We start from the raw sequence: 19,148 nt of genomic DNA on the forward strand, positions 1-19,148 counted from the left end.
TGTATTTTCCGCTTTCTTTGTGTTGGAATTTTAAATTTGGGGGATTTATGAGGACTATAATTGTTGACTGCTCCTCAGATCTCTGCATGGTAAATTGAGACAGCTAGCTAGACTGTCTGTCCAATTTGAGTTTTCTCTCACATGACAATTTTGCAGCGGCTCTGTGCAGAGTTTAGCACCGCCCATGCTGATTCTGATTTTAAAGAAATGCCATTAAACCAGATCACATTTTCCTCCCGTTTTCCTCCTCCTTCAGCGCATTTTGGAGGAGGGTCTGGCAAAGCAAGACTAATACTACCCTGAATGTATGAAAGATGTGAAACATTTTAAAGTTTGAATTGAGTTTCTCGGTGAATGTATGAATGAGTAAATAGCAGTTGAACATGTATGAACCATAGACTGTATGAAAATGTATGCATTCTGAATCAAGCTGAAGGTTTTGATGTTTGAATGAAGTTTATATGTTGAAAAATGTGGAAGGAGTTGAAGTTTGAAAAAAGGGGTACAGAAAAATAAGAATAAAATATGTAGAAGAACATAGGTTGTGATAAAATGTTTGCAATGTAACGTTACCTAGAACCAGCACCCTTGGTTCTAGGTTCTAAAGGGCACTGCCTAGAACGAATGATATAAGTAGGCTAAAATGAATACATGATAAAATAACACAACTAAAAATAAACAAAAACTAAACTGTAAAAGCAAAATACTCTACTTTAATATCCAGCTTTCACATTAACGTTAAGTGCAAGTAGGCTATAGGCTAATTGTCTTAACTAGTGCAGAAAATGTGCCTGTTTGGAACGGGCTGATTGCTTGGCCTGTGGTATTGCTGCTTGTAGAAGTCATCATTGACAGCTAACGTTGAAGTAGGGGATTTGATTCGCGGGGGTATTTTGGCGACGGTAATGTTATTAGTTAGCAGTAGACTTAATTAACCCGGGGTGAGTCTGATGAAAAGTGCTGTGTCTGTCCGGTTCAGCTCTGAGATTTTCTTGCATTGCACAGCGCTGTGAAGTAATAATCTCCGAGATTACTTTATATTCTGCCTCGGTTTAGAAGTGGTGAATGTAGGCTAGAGCTCACAACAACTTAATGCTATATAGTGTCTGGCTTTTGTTTGATATTTAGTGTTGGCAAATGGCTTTTTGTTGAGTTTCCTCTTAGCGAAAAAAATAGACACCGCCAACTTTATTCCACACTTATTATTCCACTTATTCCTTATTCCACTTATTCCTTTCAGCTAAAAGAATGAATAGTCTCTTGCTAGTGATATAGGCCTACATTTATGTAGGCTATATTAAACTCAGCTAAGGGTAATTATAAGATTGATTATGCGTGTTTTTCCACTTTTCTGTTACTCACAACCCCAAACAGTTGCCATGAGTGGCAGGGGCGTAGCACAGCATTCTGGGCCCTGTATGTAGGCATTCTCTATAGGGGCCCTGTCCCCATCCACAGCTATTCATTCTAGCATCTTTTTGAGTACAGTTCACCTTTCCACCCACAGTCCAACACCACAGAAGAGTAGTGGAAGAAGTAGCCTACTCTAGCAATACCACAGTGTAGAAATGTACAAAAAAGTAAAAGTAGGCTACCCTACTAATTGTGCAGAATGGCCCATTTTAGAATAATGTATATTATATTATTATATTATAATTGTTAATTATTTATTTGTACATCACCTTAATTTTGCAACTGTTAAAGGTGGGGCTAATTTTGATTTGATTTCTACAACTTTTACCTTGATCATCTTTATTGTCCTTGTTTTTAGCTGATGTCTATTTATGTGTATTTACATTGAGAGCAACAAAAAGGCAGAGTCAAATTCCTTTAATGTGTACCATAGGGATGTGCACACTCTTACTTTGCCATTAAAGCTGATTCTGTTAATATGATTCTGTTATGTGTATTCTTTGCTCTTGCTGTAAGTATATCCCTGAAATCTGACTATGCATGTGTAGAATAAAGTTATGTAATGTTACAGCTAAATCCTGGTTTTGCATGCCACTGCTGTATCTGCTTTGGATATAAACAAAACAGGCACACCAATTCATTGTTTGCTAATGCAAATTTACCTGTCCTCACCTCACTCCATGAGTAAGGGCTTCTTGTTCTGAGTAAATTGAGTGCATCCCAGAGGCATTATTACGGAACCCACGTCACTTCTAGGCAAGTCCTGCCCTACGAAGCAGATCGATTGGTGACCTCGAGTGGTTAAGGTTAGGATAGCCGATTGGTCAGGGGCTAGGACCTGAACAAATGCGTGTGTGTGTGAATGCTATTGAAGGGTGGTTCTTGCCTAGAAGTTGCGTGGGTTCCATAATAACGCATCCCAGAGTTGAGTGGTTTTGCCAATTGAGTAGGATAAAGGATGAGCTGTGTAATTTCTACTCATCCTATCATACCCTGAATTTCATTTGCAAGCTTATCTTGGTCAGCCTAACTAACTCCAACTCTCTTTCACTTTTGGGTTTGCTACAGATTGCTGCACCATGCAACATTCGTGCAACACATTTTTACTTCATGCACCTCAGAAACAACTGATGTTGCTCAATAAACATGTCTGCATTGTTTTCAGTTTGGTTTGAGGTATTTACTTCAATTCATCCATGGGGATGTGGAGTTTTCCTTGGCATGCATTATGCTCCTTTCAGTCAGGTATTATACAATGGCGCACCATGCTGTTTGTTCCTTCCAAGGTGTGCATAGCTTTTGAGGCTCAGTAAGGACCAGTGTGTATGAAAAAATGAATCTACTTCCACAGTTACAGAGTGATAGTAGTTTTGATTTTCCAATCTCAAGTGAGCATGCGTAGTGAACTATAGTAGTAAATGACAATTCCTATGAAATTAATGCTGCATTTAGAACAACTGAGAACTGTCTGTTCCTGTGTCCCAGCCATGGTCCCAGCCCACAACGTGATATCATGACTTTGTGTAAACATACACAGCACTTTCCTAAAGCCAAGTGGCATGTTATCTGTATGAATTTTGAGCTATCTGCGTGTATGTCTACGCTGTATACAGCGGACGGCAGTCTGCAACGTGACAGCGTAAACATACACGCCACTTTCTAAAGCCACGTGACGTGTTATCACGAGGCTACGTGTTATTGCGAGGCTATGGTTGGGTTTAGGAAACGTCCCACGCAGATTGGGTTTAGGAAAAGAAAAAACGGTTGGGATTAGGAAAAGGGTTTCTCAATATTTTTTTGTGTACTGTCATGTGCTTTTCATTTCGTTTTCTTTCTTCTTTGGCCTTTTGCAGTTGGACTACTGTTCTACAAGTGCTTAATGCTGTAAACAGACATTTAATATTGTATTACTCTTCTACTTACACCAAAGATATTCACTGTACAAGTGATATACTTTTTTTTTCATTTTTAAAATGTGTTTACTGTATAAATAAACATGTTTACTGTAACATGCCCTGGACACTGTGTTCTTGAATTTTTGAGGTAATGTCTAATGAATGCTCTGTAGGCCTAGTGTATAGTTATTGACTGTCTGTGTGTCTGATCTGAAAGCATTGTTTGATTTTGCCAGCAGAGTCAGGTGTTTTGTGAATATAGTTTGAGAATTTGGTTTTGTGTTTACAGTTTTGAGAAAATGGGTGAGGGTTTCAAGAAATGTGTCTTAGCAAGAGAAAAACAGTATTACCACGAGTTTCCAGACACGTCTGCTGATTGGGTATCACCTGTGACCATGCAGGGGCGTAGCACACAATTCTGGGCCCTGTAGAAAGGCATTTTCTATGGGCCCCTCCCCGCATCCACAGCTATTCATTGCAGCATCTTTCTGGGTTCTCAGTCCCCTTTTCCCCCCCAGTCCGGTGCCCCTGCCTGTGACACAGCCATTAAACGAGAGACACACCCATCAAACTACAGAAAACATATCTCAAAGCAGTTGCACACCATTTCACACTGTTCCGAGGAAACATGTCGTTCAACCAGGAACCCGTAGCGAAACGGTGCACACTGTTTTGAGATTGAACGTGGTGACCCAGGTTAGCCATTATTAGCAATAGTTGGTGACAAAAGTCGGAAATCCCGACTTCAGGGGGGCAAGTTTCCGACTTAGAACCTTAATATTAACAGTCTATGCTTAGAACCATTGATTGTAAATATTAATTCATTAACGTCCAAGTACAAATGGAACGTAGGCTACTCAGTAGATATATAATGACATGATCAGCTAACATGATCTTTTTATTCAGTCTAGTAGGTAGACTGACTGCCAAAACAGCATATTATGCAAGTGAGATTGTATGTAGAATTTCCTGATTAGATTGCAAGTGGATAAAGCAATTAAAAGAAAGTTTCATATGTATGGCTGCTTTTAGAACAGTTCACATTAATCGAGATACGGTGCTAGAGTGAAAATGTGCATGTTAAATTTAGCCGAAACAGAAACATTATATTCAATAAATTACATAAAATGTCTTTCTTGTCCCACTCCCACTGAACGCAGCTGTATATACATATATAACGCCCCCCTCAGTCTGTTGGCTACATGAGAACGGTTACCGCCCTCATCACAGCAAAGTTACTCAGCCAGGTGACAGCTGAGCCAGCAGGAACTCGCTACGCCTGCACTCTACGCAACATAACGTACAACACAAGGACATCAGTCAGCACCAAATCATTGCGAAGGACACACATTCATTTTCTGTTTTTATATGTACGTAATTTGAAAGCCTCTCTTACGCTCGTTGTTGCACAGTAGTTAGCTAGCAGCGCGATATCATCAACGTTAGCTTCTCTGACGCTACTACCAGAGAGGACTCTACGGTTGTATTTGTGACCGGTCACGTTTTAGACAGACATTGTCAACATGTCGGATCCGGCCGGGGAGGTGAAGCTGGAAGTCAAACAGGCGAGCAAAGAGGTGAAAGAGAGCGAAAACGTAGCGGAAAAATATTCAGCCATGACCGTAAGCAAGAATAGCGAAATGAACATGGGAGAGCTGTCATCCGCCTTCAGCGCTGTGCCCACTCACAAACCAGTTAAAAAGGTAAGACCGTTCAGCCATTCCCCTTTATACAGTTTGGCAAAAATGTATACAGTTTTGTCAAAATATTGTAGCTAGTGTAGCTACCTCATTTGTCTGGTAATCATTTGGGTGCACGGGGTCAGTTGTACCTTAAGAAATTGGGTTCACACACAACAGGTCATACTGCCTGCCTGCCAACTGAATAAATGTAGTTGGGTAAATAAAAGGAATATCCTATATCTTAACCCTCCACTTGCAAGGTTAATGCATTTTACATTACATGTTTAACACAAGAAATGTTACATTAAAGCAAAAAATACACCAATTGTGATTCACACATGGATTGTCTCTCAATCTGTGTTGCAGAATAAATCCTATACCTACACAAGAAAGTGGTGCACTGCAGAAACAGGCAGATTAATATTTTATGTAATTTACATGTGGTACATCATTAGACATTATGGGATGTTAAAAGTTGGATTTTCTTACCCCAGATTGTGAAGTAGTAAGAAGAGATAGTTTTGGCAGATTGTTTGTGCTTAAAGGTATTCTAAAGTAAAAGGAGATCACCACTGAAAAGTCACCTCTGTCATATTACCACTGTCAACATGTATACTATAAATTTGTTTTAATCCTCATAATGGTGCTTCTTAAACAAAAGGACCAGATAAAGTCATCTTCTTGGTCTTCGCAGTTTTCTTACGTTTCACTTAAATTGCTTGACTTCCTTACCACGGCCAACTCAAGGAAACAACGGAATGATTTGCTCATTGTAACACTCACAAAAGAAGAATGTTAACTGCCACTTTCATGGAACAAAGAAAAGGTGCACCGTGAATTCCTGGGTGCTTTAGCGTGGAAAGTATTTGCACACCTTATTTAAATTGGAGTGGACAAATGAATACCAGTTATGGACAAAATGCAGACTATAATGTATGTTTTTACATTGAGCTAAGGCATAACTCTGTCAAATGCAAAAACTCAACGCTGAAGATTGACTAGTCTGCCTGGCAGCCTCATTATAGAATAGTTTCATATCCTCATTCTCTTTCTGGGAGGAACCTAATGTTTCAGCAATTGGCTTGCACATCTAAAATGGAACAGTTGAGATTAGTTAAACTGTTGGAATGTAATCAGTCGTGCTCACTTGGTAGATAGGGTATGGAAACATTAACATGAGGTCAAGTAATAACAGGTATGACCCAGTGTCGAATAATAAAAAAAATCAAGTCATGGTAATACAGTTAATGTAATTCACATGTTATTTTATATGAACCCTTTGTTAATGTTCTGTAGTTAATATTTAGGTATTGATGGTTAAGTTAAGTTGCAAGCTTACAGATGATTATGCAAGGAAATAAGATTGAAGATTAGTCACCTTCAACTCTTTCAGCCAGGTGACATAAAACATACATAAACATAAAATACACATCAACTTAAACATTGGATACATTGAGCATAATGTAAATACATAAAACATAATATTTTTTTTTTTAATAAACATAAAATATGTTAAATGCTTAAACCAGCTCACATAAAAGAATGTACATCAAGTGACAGCATAACATTAAATGTATAGTACATCCAGCCAATTCAACCCAATCATCAGTAGTTATAACAACATCACCACCATCCCTTGGCATTAGTTCTGGAGCCTAGAAGAAGCACTTTGTAATGCAGTGAATACAGACAATCTTTAATGTGGCTCTTAAATAATTAGATCTGAGAGAGCCACAATCAATCAGTCAGTATCAGTAAGGCTTTGGGACCCTGTAACCAACACCATCCTGTCCGGGGGGAAATATTTAGTGTCTTGTCGCCTTGTTGCCATGTTATTTTCACTGGTATGTGGAGGCTTTTCAGTACCAGGCCTAAACCTAGAAACTAGAGGCCGACCGTATCAGGATGAAAACCTGATTCTCATTCAATGATAAGAGTGAGGCTGGGACACACTGTACTCTCTATTAACGGTATTTTCCCTATGCTCTGATTCTTTGTAACTCAGACTTTTTTTTTTTTTTTTTTTTTGCTGAGACCAAAAAAAAAAAAAAAAAGTTAACAATTTCACCTCGCATGGCTCGCTTCTCCATACCTGGACTCAATAATGTTACCGAGTGGATGTTTTTCTCACTATCTGATGTTGCTTCGATGCATGCAAAATCCCTGTCAACAAAAAAAAAAAAATCTGGTTAGAGCTGTGGAAAAAAGTTAGCTGACCAGACATAAAGCTAGAAACACACAACAAAAACACCAATTTCACACACACACACACACACACACACACACACACGAACACACACACGAACACACACTCTGCTTTGCCTGAGCATGGATTAACTCCTCGTATGGATGCAGAAAAATAAAGAATAACCAGCAGATGAGACTGCAACAAGCTGGATATAAATAGGGTAGTAGGCCAGTCTAATAATTGTTGTAATTAATTGACAGTTACAATTCAGATGCGCACGCCAATCACTTTCAAACCACAACATTCACAATGATTACACAAGCATGAGTCAGATGTGGCCATCATCTTGTTGGTGCAATGACTGTTGGTCTGCAGCCAGACATCTATTTTTGGCAGTACAACAAAATAAGCTCACTAGTTTTTGAGTAGGATTATCCTATTGCCATGAATTATTTTTTATTTATTTTTTTTAGGGAAGAACTTCATTTTACTTAATTCCACTCCATACACAAAGGCTATAAACAAGACCTAAAGCAAGGCAACAAACAGAAACAGTTCAACTCTCATTTCTATTGGTTTTAAGACTAGATTTGTATCCATTTGAAAAAGCTTCAGTTCAAACATCTATGAAAGCATACAGTGTGTAACATGACTTTTATTTATTTATTTTTTGTATATCAGCAAATCCAGTTTGTGGAGGACAAGCAGGAGTTCAGCAGGTTCCCCACCAAGGCAGGGCGTCGCTCCCTGTCCCGCTCCATCTCTCAGTCATCCACAGACAGCTACAGCTCCGGTAAGAAAGAGAGGCAGCCAGATACACGTGTGCACCAATGTTCAATTTGTCTGCAGTATATTATTTTGCAGAGTTTATGAATGTCATTCAGTGTTATTATATTCAAGTATTGTCAAATAAAACGGAGGCTAGCTCGCCCCTCCCTCCTCATCCCGTCCCCTTCCGTGCCAACCCCCAAATCCTTCTTATCAGTTATTGGCTGGAACACGGTTTGTTATGTTTCGTGGTGCAGGTTGGCGCAGTTTGTTTTTGTTGGCGTTTGTGGAGCCTGGGCTGTCTACAGAGACTTTTTTTTTTTTTTTTTTTACAGTGTTTTCAGTGGACAGGCAGCTAGCAAATAGTGAGGAGATGTTTGCTGTATGTGACAAAAAATGTTGTAGCCTGAAAAACGCTTAGAGCAACTTTTTAACTGAACTTTAGCATGGTAAAGGGATATGGTGAATATGGAGCTCTAAATTCATGGAACGATTTTTACTCCTTCTGTGGCTTTAATTTAGCGAGTTCTTTAAAAGGCTTCTTTCCTTTACAGCTGCGTCCTATACGGATAGCTCTGACGACGAGTCCTCACCGCGGGACAAAACTCAGGTCAACTCCAAAGGCAGCAGCGACTTCTGTGTGAAGAACATCAAACAGGCTGAATTTGGCCGACGTGAGATTGAGATCGCAGAACAAGGTAAGTCACCGCAGGGACAAAGTCACTTCACCATTTTTATTCTTAAATGTTGTTTTTATTCTTGAATGTTGTCTAATTTATCTAAAAGACATCTGTCATGATATGGTATGTTAAACCAATCATTATTCAGATTTTAGAAATGTCATTTGTGATGTTGTCTATTGATTAGTAGTTAGTGTCCCGATTTTCTGATCTGACTGATTTCAATTGATCTATTTAAAGACATAAAACCTGACTACTAATTACACCACATCACCACACATTTAGGAAAATGAACAATTTAAGATTACGTTATACAGTAATAAACTCCCTTTTCTATAAAGACTGTTTTATCCAGCTATATTTTCTATGGATAGAGAGTGGGAATTTAAGTTTTGGGAGATCATCTGCTGTTCCCACTTATCCTTCTTTTATGTTCTCTCGTTTTCAGATATGTCAGCGCTGATCTCACTCAGGAAAAGAGCACAGAGTGAGAAACCGTTGGCAGGTGCCAAAATTGTGGGCTGCACTCACATCACTGCCCAGACTGCGGTAAGATTTCTCTCTGACTTTGAGCTTCAATGCCCAAGCAAAGGCTGTGTGTGTGTGTGTGTGTGTGATGCCTCTTAATCCGGATAGCGTTCTGTGTCAATTTTATTCGCAGTTTCTGCACTACTTAACTGTCTAGAAATCACATGCCAACTCTTGTATTACCTGAGTCTTGAATGAGTTTTCTGTATTTTAATAAAGTACACAATTGGCTGGGTTTCATGGACGACTCATCAGCTATCAACAACCAGCTGACCCACTGAGCCAAATAAAGTATGCAGCGAGGTCGCAGACATATTAATATTATTGCACAAAAGCAGAATTTATAAATTCAGGATAACTGATAAAGCGAGGCTTGATCTTGTCTAATCTGTGCAGCCTGGCTTGGTGTGTTTCACGAAGGCCAAGCCAGGCTGAGGAGGAGCGACTAGGTCGAGCCAGGATAGTAATTCAGATAGATGCACGTTCACGGCTTTCTTAAACAGACCGCAAGGTCGATCACAGATTTACTGATGCTAAAATGGAGAATACGCATTGTGAAAATGAACAGTTGTAGTCATTGCCTTTAAAAGTGAGCGGAAGACATCCAAATGTTACTCAGGAAATTGACCATTAAGATCAATTACAACCACTAATATACAATGCTAGAATAGGCCTGTGATGCGTAAATATCTCTCTCACTCTGTCTCTCCCTCTCTCTTGTATGGGCTAAAATATAAATTCCCTAAGTAACATTAACTTCCGCTGCTCGCTTTTCAAGCAAAGTGTACAATAGTTAGTTTGTGGAAATAATTAGCCTAACTTCTTGAATGGTTTAATTTGAGAGCAGTTGTTCGAAAATGTATATTTTTAGATGATTCAGTCGGTCTGCTTCTGCCACTACTATGAGGATAATTAAGTAATAAACCCAATGCACACTGGTCAGGAGCAGGCTAGCCGCACAGAATAAATCTCCATGCTAATTTAGGTGCCTCTGCTTTTGTGCAACCAAGTCAAGCCTAAATTCTTCCAGGATAACTGGAATATCCCGGCTTAATCCCTTATCCTGGTTTTGTGCAACAGCCCCCTGGTTCATTGTAACCTTCATTGTTATGAAGTAATACACAAAATAAACTAATAAAAGGATTTATTTGCCATCTGTTGTGTTTGTGACCAGTATAGTAGTAATAGTTTGTCTCATTTGACCATTTTCTTCCTCTGTTTTTAGGTCCTGATCGAGACTCTGGTGGCTCTTGGCGCTCAGTGCCGCTGGACTGCATGCAACATTTACTCTACACAGAATGAAGTGGCTGCTGCTCTGTCAGAGACTGGTAAGCAGTAGAGAAGGTGAAGAACATTTTGTTTTGGAGCTCAAACACCCCGACTCACTTTTACCCGTAATCAGTGTTGGTGATAAAGTTGCCAACACAGAGGTGTGAAAATCATACATGTTTAAATTGCACTCGATTACAAACAATAAGGTGTTTTCTTATGAGCACAGGTGTGCTTTGCCACCTTTTATAACCAAGGATACTGTTTGGAATTGTTTAATTAACTCTTGAAATATCAGCCCTGCAGAGATAATGGGAACACTTAAGATTTGCCATTTGGTAAAGCCCTTTATCTGCAGTTGCTATGTGATGGTTTAAGTAGTTTAAGTGTGTGTGTGTGTGTGTGTGTGTGTGTGTGTGTGTGTGTGTGTGTGTGTGTGTGTGTGTGTGTGTGTGTGTGTGTGTGTGTGTGTGTGTGTGTGTGTGTGTGTGTGTGTGTGGGGGGGGGGGGTTACAGCAGATTTACGAGGCACTCAGTGGAGATCATGCAGGATCATGGGGGTTGAGTATGTGTTCATTGAGTTATTGCTGTACATTGCTACCGCATGCTGAGCTGTTTTATGTGGGGAAAAAAACCCTACATTTTCATTCAGCCATAGGGCAATTAGAAAGCGTAAAGGTCTGCCTCTGTTGAACAGTTCTTCAGCTTGCTCTTACACCCAATAATGATATTCACATTGTCTCTTGGGAGCTATAAGAAATGACATGTTAACCAATATGTAATGCAGAATTATTAGGTGCTGATCATTTTGAACCAAATTGTTCTGGTTTTCTAAATAATTCACCCTCACAGAGTCAATACTGTAACTTTGCCCTCATTCACTGCCATATGTGCAGCTTGAGAAAATGTTTCTTTGATGGCAGCTTATAGCCACACACAGGATCGTTGATGTAAGATTCTTCAAGATGTGCCCCATCTGTTATGTTTCAGGTGTGGCTGTGTTTGCCTGGAAAGGGGAGTCTGAGGATGACTTCTGGTGGTGCATTGACCACTGTGTCAACAGTGAGGGTTGGCAGCCTAACATGGTACAAGGAAAAGCTTGTTTTCTACCTTTTGTGAACGGGATAGTTTATGTAGCAATAGACTGTTATGTGAATGATCTATACAAACAAATGCCTCAAATGGCCATTAAAACCCAAGGGGGTAAGCGAGCATCTGCAAAGCGTACTTCCTATGGAGCCATATTGATGCTAACAAGCCATCACCTGCCGTTAGCATTCCATTGACTGCCATTCATTTTGGCGTCACTTTGACAGCGAATAACTTTACATCTGAAGCATTTAAAGACTCTATTTGTCCATTGTTTATTTCTAAAGAAACACGACAATGTATTAAAGGCTCCATTACCTTGTTTCTCACGTCATGGCCCCGTAGCAGACGTTTTTGTAAAAATAGGCTAACGATTGTGTCATAACCAAGTGACTTACTGTCGCATAGTAGACAAATTACCGTATAGTCCGGAAAAGCTTGCAGGCAGTTTCGACTCACATTAGCTGTTTAAGTTTAATTACTAATGGTAACTAGCATTTTAGTTAGCAATAATTAGCCTGTGCCCATTTTATCTCCTAACATATACCTACGCTCTCCGTCTCTGCAAGATTTGGAATGATTGAGATTTCTCTCGGCACAGCTACCAGAAGACCTACAACTTTCAGACAGGTTGCTCACGTCACATTTACGTCGTCAAGCTCAGTTGGAGGCTGGGCAGTAATGCTCAGCCATCCCCGGAAAACTGCTTCTAATAGACTTCACTGGTTTCCGTGGAAGTCTAGCAACATTGCTTTGTCCATTAATTTTACTGAATATGTTAAAACTGCCACAGGAGTAGCTATTATTTTCACATTATTTCAATTAATAGCTATTTATGTGTAAATATTTGCCTCGCAATTCATTTATTCAGCTTTTTCTTATCCGTTAGATCCTTGATGATGGAGGAGACTTGACACACTGGATGTACAAGAAATACCCCAATGTATTCAAGAAGATCAGGGGCATTGTAGAGGAGAGTGTTACTGGGGTTCACAGGTGATTTAGTGCTTAATAGATAGGTTTCCTTTAAAATATTTCGTGACACACCCACAGCAACACACAACTACCTTACTCTTGCCTCTCTCTAGGTTGTATCAGCTGTCTAAAGCTGGGAAGCTGTGTGTACCGGCTATGAATGTAAATGACTCTGTGACGAAGCAGAAGTTCGACAACCTGTACTGCTGCAGAGAGTCAATCCTAGATGGGTGAGTAAGCTTGACTTTGAGGTATTTGGTTGTTGCAAGACTGAACAATGAGTCGAACTGTTGTTGAAACACTAGTACAGTTTGTTCATTGGATAGCTTGATTTTGAGTTGGAAAGAAATACATCACAACGAAGGCCCTTGTTTGTATAGTGAAAACAATCTGGAGTTTAATACACTCAAAAATCGATCAAATGAGGGTTCAAATCAAACAATGCCTGCCTACTCCCTCCGACTGGGAAACATCGGCTCAGCTGTGAACTCACCAACACATAAAGTGATAAATGAGAAAAGCTCATCAGTTTGCATCAATTACTTTATGTCATTACAGTAAATTCTTTCAGCATGCAAAACAAAGAGGTTTTGCAATCCACAGTCTAGTTCAGCTGTTCAAAGAAAACGGCACATTACTTTTCCTTCACTCGTGAGTGTGTCGTCAGCTGCCACATCAGACCTTTCATTACTGTAACACTGGAGTGACGTAAAGGTTTGGAAACATTGCTGCCATCACCCGGTCCATAGAGAACAAATTTGCACATCACCTTAATAGCTTTTTTTGATAAGCTGTTGCCCTTGTAATGCTCTTCTGATGACTCTGCTCAACACTGGGCAAAACAGCCTGAGAACAAAACTAATGCCTTGATTACCCTCCTGTTAATTATCACCACGGCAGCATATAAATAGTCTAGCACTCTTCAACAATGTCTCTGTGTCGGTTCACCGCTTTTCTGGTTCCTTCTGATTAATAATCTACAAGGTACACTGATGTCTTGGAGCAGGTGTTTCATTTCCAGTTGTGACACTGAATATCGGCATCATCAGACCTTTAGATTTATTGCACTGGGATGGAAACCAATGATCTGTTTTGTAAAGAGCTTTTATTCAAAAAAACTTCATATTATCCAGAACTGTAGAAAGTTAAACTGTCACACAACTTTTAACTGTATATCAGTATAAAGATTTTGGAGTCGTGCAAATACAGATTGGCAGTTTCTCAATTCCACATAAAAGTGCTAATTGTATGCCTCAAACCTCTCTAGCTTGAAGAGAACCACAGATGTCATGTTTGGAGGCAAACAGATGGTCGTATGTGGGTACGGTGAGGTGAGATACTTCCGTTAACATTAACATACCACATACTAATCTTTATCATGTAGCGGTGAAAACATTCATGATGATACATTGTAATACTAAAACCTCAGATAGCGCAGGCCATGGACTCATCACACAACAGCTCATCACATTTCATTGGACAGTGTTTACGTGTCTGACAGAGTCGAGATGATGTTAGAGAATCAAAGTCTGCAAGACTAGGAGATTAGTTAAATATCTAGAGCCTGGTTTTGTACTAAGATGGCTTGTGTTTAAATACTGATACATGCAAGTGTAATTTCTTTATTAAGGTCATGGTAATAATTGGCATATGTAACTCTGCTGGTCACACTGTATAACCTCTTGTCTTTGCAGGTTGGAAAAGGTTGTTGTGCTGCTCTGAAAGCTCTGGGAGCCGTCGTCTCTATCACAGAGATTGATCCCATCTGTGCCCTGCAGGCCTGGTGAGGAAAACAAGTGGAATGATTATGCAAACTGAATGTGTTGAATGTCAAAAATATATGTATAGAGCAGACAGCGGTATGGATAACATAACATAGCATAGCGAGCCAACCCCTTGCCGTTCCCACAGCCTGCCAGAAAGCCCTAGCCGACTTTTTGTCTTCTGGAGGCTGTAGCAGGCTCAGATTTGGAGCTAGTGTGAAGATATTGGTATCATATGAAACAAGACGATCTCTAAAGAATCCAGTGGTACCAACCATGCTGGCTATGTCAGGAAGGTGGCAAAATAATGCTCCAAAGTTAGGCTTAGGGGTCTTAATATGGTATTTTTGACAATTTGTAACAATTCTTAAGTGGTCGAAAATGGGTAAATTGTGCTACAAATCTTTTTAACAAATAGTATCGAACCAAAAACTGCTGCAACCACTTATGAGACATAAGTAAGCATGAGAATGGCCATCATAAACTCATGTCATAATGTACTAAAGTCCTATACACTAGACACAATTTATTTTAAATATTTAATTAATTAGTCAAGTAATTTTTATTTGCAGGGTCCCAACTTTCAAATGCTGTATACCACTTCTATGTGGAATCTACTGTCGACCTGCTATCAGCCCGTAAACATCCCCTATCCACCACCCCTACCCCTCTAGAAAAAGGGGACGGAATGATGATGTTTTGTTATTTATTTAACAAACATATTGTGAGATGACTAATGTTTAGCTTTAATTAAACACTACTTTGACCTAACAGGGACTCCAGCCCTTCAGCTGAATTGAATTGTTTTTCAGTAAATAATAGATAGTTTCCTCACTGAGGCTGAATGCTGAAGCTCTTCTTTCTTTATCAGCATGGATGGATTCAGGGTGGTTAAGCTGAATGAGGTCATTCGCCAGGTTGATGTCATCATTACATGCACTGGTAACTCCTTCATTTTTATAGCCTTTCAATCTATACCTGTCTGATGACATAATAAATGCCTTTTGTTTCATGGTTCTTTTGCACTGTTCGTGTGCTAATTTTGTCCTGTGGGGCAGACGATGTACTCTGATTAAAGGTGAATGTGTGCCACCTACTGTAACAGAGGTAGAGTTACTCTCGTAATTCTTCCCATTCTTTCCCGCTCATGTGTACGGGGAAAACTGGCATTACCCGGTTATTCCATAATAACTGGGTAATACCCCAATTACTGCTTTGAAAGTAAACACACTTATTGTGTTTTTCTGTAGGGAACAAGAATGTGGTGACCAGAGACCAGCTGGACCGAATGAAAAATGGCTCTATTGTCTGCAACATGGGCCACTCCAATACTGAGATTGATGTGGTAAACTAGTGCTTATGATAAAAGTTTAAATCTATCCTACAGTCTGGGTTAAATGTATATTTGCATAAATCTAAGTGTCCTAAGAGGTGGGTCAGTCACATCGTGTTGAACTATCATAAAGAACTTAAGGGTGACTGATATTCTCATCCCTTGCAGGCAAGTCTTCGGACCCCTGAGCTGACCTGGGAGAGAGTGCGCTCTCAGGTGGATCACGTCATTTGGCCTGATGGCAAGAGAGTCATTCTTTTGGCTGAGGTAATTGGCTATACCTGGACGTCTTGCAACCATATGTGATAAATACAGACACACATCCAAACATAAATGTGATTTCATGTTTTAAACTTCCTCATTAATCTGTGTTAGTCTCATTTGTGGAGAACATACTGTATATTATTTTACTTGATGTGATGGCAATTCTAAGCAACTGAAACACAAAAACAACAATGAATATAGCACATAATATATAATGTATTATGATATAGACAGAGACACTATTTATACAACATACAGTGACTCCCAATTTGTAGAAAAAGTTCCAAGGACCCATCCATATTAACCACTACAGACCTATTGAAGTCTTTTGCAGTGACTGATCAGTCTCAATTTCTGGCTTGTCAAGAACACAGCAACATGTTGATTTGGAATTGAAAAGCTGTTGAAATTAGCTTTGGTTTTTTATCTATTGAAATCAAAGGTAGGATTGGCAATTCCCCCAGTATTTTTTTCTCTCTTCACTTCTGCCTACTTACGCTCGTTTGAAGAAAAATACAACAGACAGTGTAGTTTACCAGCTGGTAGCAGCTAAAGACATGTGTAACGTTATCTTACCGGTAGTCTTGCGTTGCCATCTATCTCCCTAGCGCTGTGGAGTAAGGTCTGGCTACATAACACATACATTCTGGGATAGGAGAAAAAAACGCTCTGGGTTATTAGCATTTCTTAAAACCAATCACAATCGTCATGAGCGGCGCTAAGATCTGGACGCAGCAACAATGGCTCTGCAAAATGGTCTCTGGAAAAGGACCTTGTTTTGGTGGAACATTTGCACCCCACAAAAAAAATGCCACATATGTTATTAAATTAAGTTAACTGTTCACACAATACAGTAACATGGGCTATTTAAATTAGCTGGATACATGGTTAAACCTCATTTGCTTTTACCAGTGTATTGTGTGTACTTTGTCCACAGCAATCCCTAGCAATCTTGCCATTTTCAGCGTGTAGCCTGCTAGCTCGAAGATTTGTTGTTTCCTGAAGCGAACAGAATTTGAGAACGGCAACACAGAGAGCGGAGGGGGGGCATCAGATGTCAGGCAATTATCCAGGAAATGTAATTCTGTTGATCCAGACTAGTTTACCGGTAGCCTGCAGCATGACCTTTCCAGACACCATGGCCACTGCCGGAGTTGGAGAAGCCATCGGTGTGGCAATATTTTGCCTTCCCTGTGAGCGAGGTATGTAACAAACAACAATGGTAAAGCATGTTGGCTCCCAGGGGACTCCATTGTGCATTCAAGTTCACCTTGTTAAACTAATGGTGCATTCAATTGCACCTTGTAAACTGAGAAACTCCAACTATTGTTGGAAAGTACCCTTCCTTAAATCGAATGTCAAAAAAAAATCGTGGATTTGGAGAATGGTGACACCCCTAGTTGATATGGAAGGTTTCATGATGTTGGCGCGGCAATATTCTTAAACCTAATTGTTTTGTAAAAACTATGTTCTTGATCACATGGTGTTTTCTTCCACAGGGACGTCTCCTTAACCTCAGCTGCTCTACTGTCCCTACCTTTGTCTTGTCCATCACAGCCACCACTCAGGTAACATGTTGATAATACCAGACAGCCTGCAATAAGCTATAAATCAGCTGAAGACACACCTTAGTTATTGCTGCCGTCCACTCAAAAGTTAATGGTTACATTTATTGCTCTTCATTCAATTCACAATTGCATCCATTTTCAACAGTATTATTAATCCATGTTTGTGTTCAGGCACTGGCCCTTATAGAGTTGTACAACGCTCCTGAGGGACGATACAAGCAGGATGTTTACTTGCTTCCCAAGAAGATGGGTGAGAATATATAGATACATAACTCTGACCTGCAGTATCGAAGTGTTTAAAGCTTACAAGTAACATTACTTGTGGCTGGGCTGTAGCCCTGGAGTGAATTAATCTATGTCAATCTGCTTTGAATTTCAATTGTGAGAGTACATGTGAGTCTTGTTCATGTGTATGTATCTCTTTCTTACCGAACCATTTTCGTGTATTTCAGATGAATATGTTGCGAGTCTGCATCTGACCACTTTTGATGCCCACCTGACAGAGCTTTCTGATGAGCAGGCAAAATACCTGGGCCTGAATAAGAATGGCCCTTTTAAACCCAACTACTACAGGTACAATTCTGTAATATGTTGTAACTATGAAACTAAAATCTATAAAATAAGTATAGCAATCGCTGTTGAAATTTTGCTATTAAGCATTTCCTAACTAAACCTGTTCTTGGTATCCACAGGTATTAGCCTGCCGGGGAACCACACCTCAGCACACCTAAACGTGAACGCTACCAAACATCACCTATTCCTAAGACAAAAGAAAGACTGATGTACTGTATATATTATGGCTATATTGTATTTTATACTCTTCAGAGCAGGGGTGTCAAACTCAATTTCGCTAAGGGCCACACTGTAAAACGAGAATCGCATCAAGGGCCAGACATGTATAGTTTATTGACATGCTTTTATTTCATCAAAAAAGTAAAATATCTTTGACTCAATTGTTGCATGGCTCATATAGTCTTCTCACGCACAGTTTGGTCCACATAAAGCCCTGAAAAAGTGAGCAAAAAAGTTCCAAAGCCATCCTAGAATTGAGCAAATTAAGAAAAAACAATGATTACATTTTCGAAGTAGGCTACCACACAGCTGACTCACAACAAGCTCTTTCACAGCCGGAATATACAAACTCTGGTTCCGTGGGAATTTCTGACTATCAAAGTCGGTAAATTTGCCAAATTCTGCTTTGAGTGTTGCGTAATTGCAAGTTGAAAAACAGTTTCCCATGTTTTTAGTTTGGCGCACAACTAGAATGGGCCAAAATATATTGTGAACCTAGATTGATATGCGGACCGGATCAGAATTAGCGAGGGGCCCGATTTGGCCCGCGGGCCTTGAGTTTGACACGTGTGCTTCAGAAGATACACAGCTTATATTTAGTTCACTGACCACAGCTAGTTTAGCTTTACTTGCTGCTTTCTACAGAACTGCACATGGCACCCAGCTGGCTATGAAACGTCAGCGTGACCACAGCACCTATATCTGCTGTTCTGTGAGATTATTTTCTGGTTCATCTGTTTCCATACCTGCTGGCTCATAGGTTATTTCAGAGTTCTGATAGAAAAATTTAATATTTCAAAATATTGTGCCAAATGTCTGTGATGGGATAGGGTTACAGTTGTTGTGAAATGTTAATGGTTAGTTGTGAAATCAGTTAAACCTGCACTAAGCAAAACATTTTATATAAAAACTAGGGCTGTCAATCGATTAAAAAAAATTAA

The 19,148-nt window shown here is 39.7% G+C and overlaps 1 protein-coding gene across 3 annotated transcripts; it reads left to right on the forward strand.

The window, feature by feature from the left end:
• The first annotated feature begins 4,528 nt into the window (after positions 1-4,528).
• LOC114554126 (S-adenosylhomocysteine hydrolase-like protein 1) lies at positions 4,529-18,364 on the forward strand. Of its 3 annotated transcripts, XM_028575758.1 has the most exons (17): positions 4,529-5,011; positions 7,860-7,971; positions 8,501-8,644; positions 9,075-9,175; positions 10,380-10,482; positions 11,414-11,508; positions 12,402-12,508; positions 12,601-12,717; positions 13,755-13,818; positions 14,182-14,270; positions 15,122-15,192; positions 15,501-15,595; positions 15,752-15,850; positions 17,347-17,415; positions 17,587-17,665; positions 17,868-17,988; positions 18,108-18,364. In XM_028575758.1, exons 1-17 carry the CDS (start codon positions 4,832-4,834, stop codon positions 18,112-18,114), a joined length of 1,653 nt encoding a protein of 550 aa, XP_028431559.1. In that variant the 5' UTR covers positions 4,529-4,831; the 3' UTR covers positions 18,115-18,364. The 3 variants fall into 3 exon arrangements, 2 of the variants coding, with proteins under 2 accessions (XP_028431559.1, XP_028431560.1); XR_003692391.1 differs by lacking the exons at positions 17,868-17,988; positions 18,108-18,364 and adding an exon at positions 16,944-17,049; XM_028575759.1 differs by lacking the exons at positions 17,347-17,415; positions 17,587-17,665; positions 17,868-17,988; positions 18,108-18,364 and adding an exon at positions 16,944-17,198.
• The last annotated feature ends 784 nt before the right edge of the window (positions 18,365-19,148 follow it).

The sequence above is a fragment of the Perca flavescens genome, chromosome 4 (genome assembly GCF_004354835.1).
Source record: "Perca flavescens isolate YP-PL-M2 chromosome 4, PFLA_1.0, whole genome shotgun sequence".
NCBI lineage: Eukaryota > Metazoa > Chordata > Actinopteri > Perciformes > Percidae > Perca > Perca flavescens.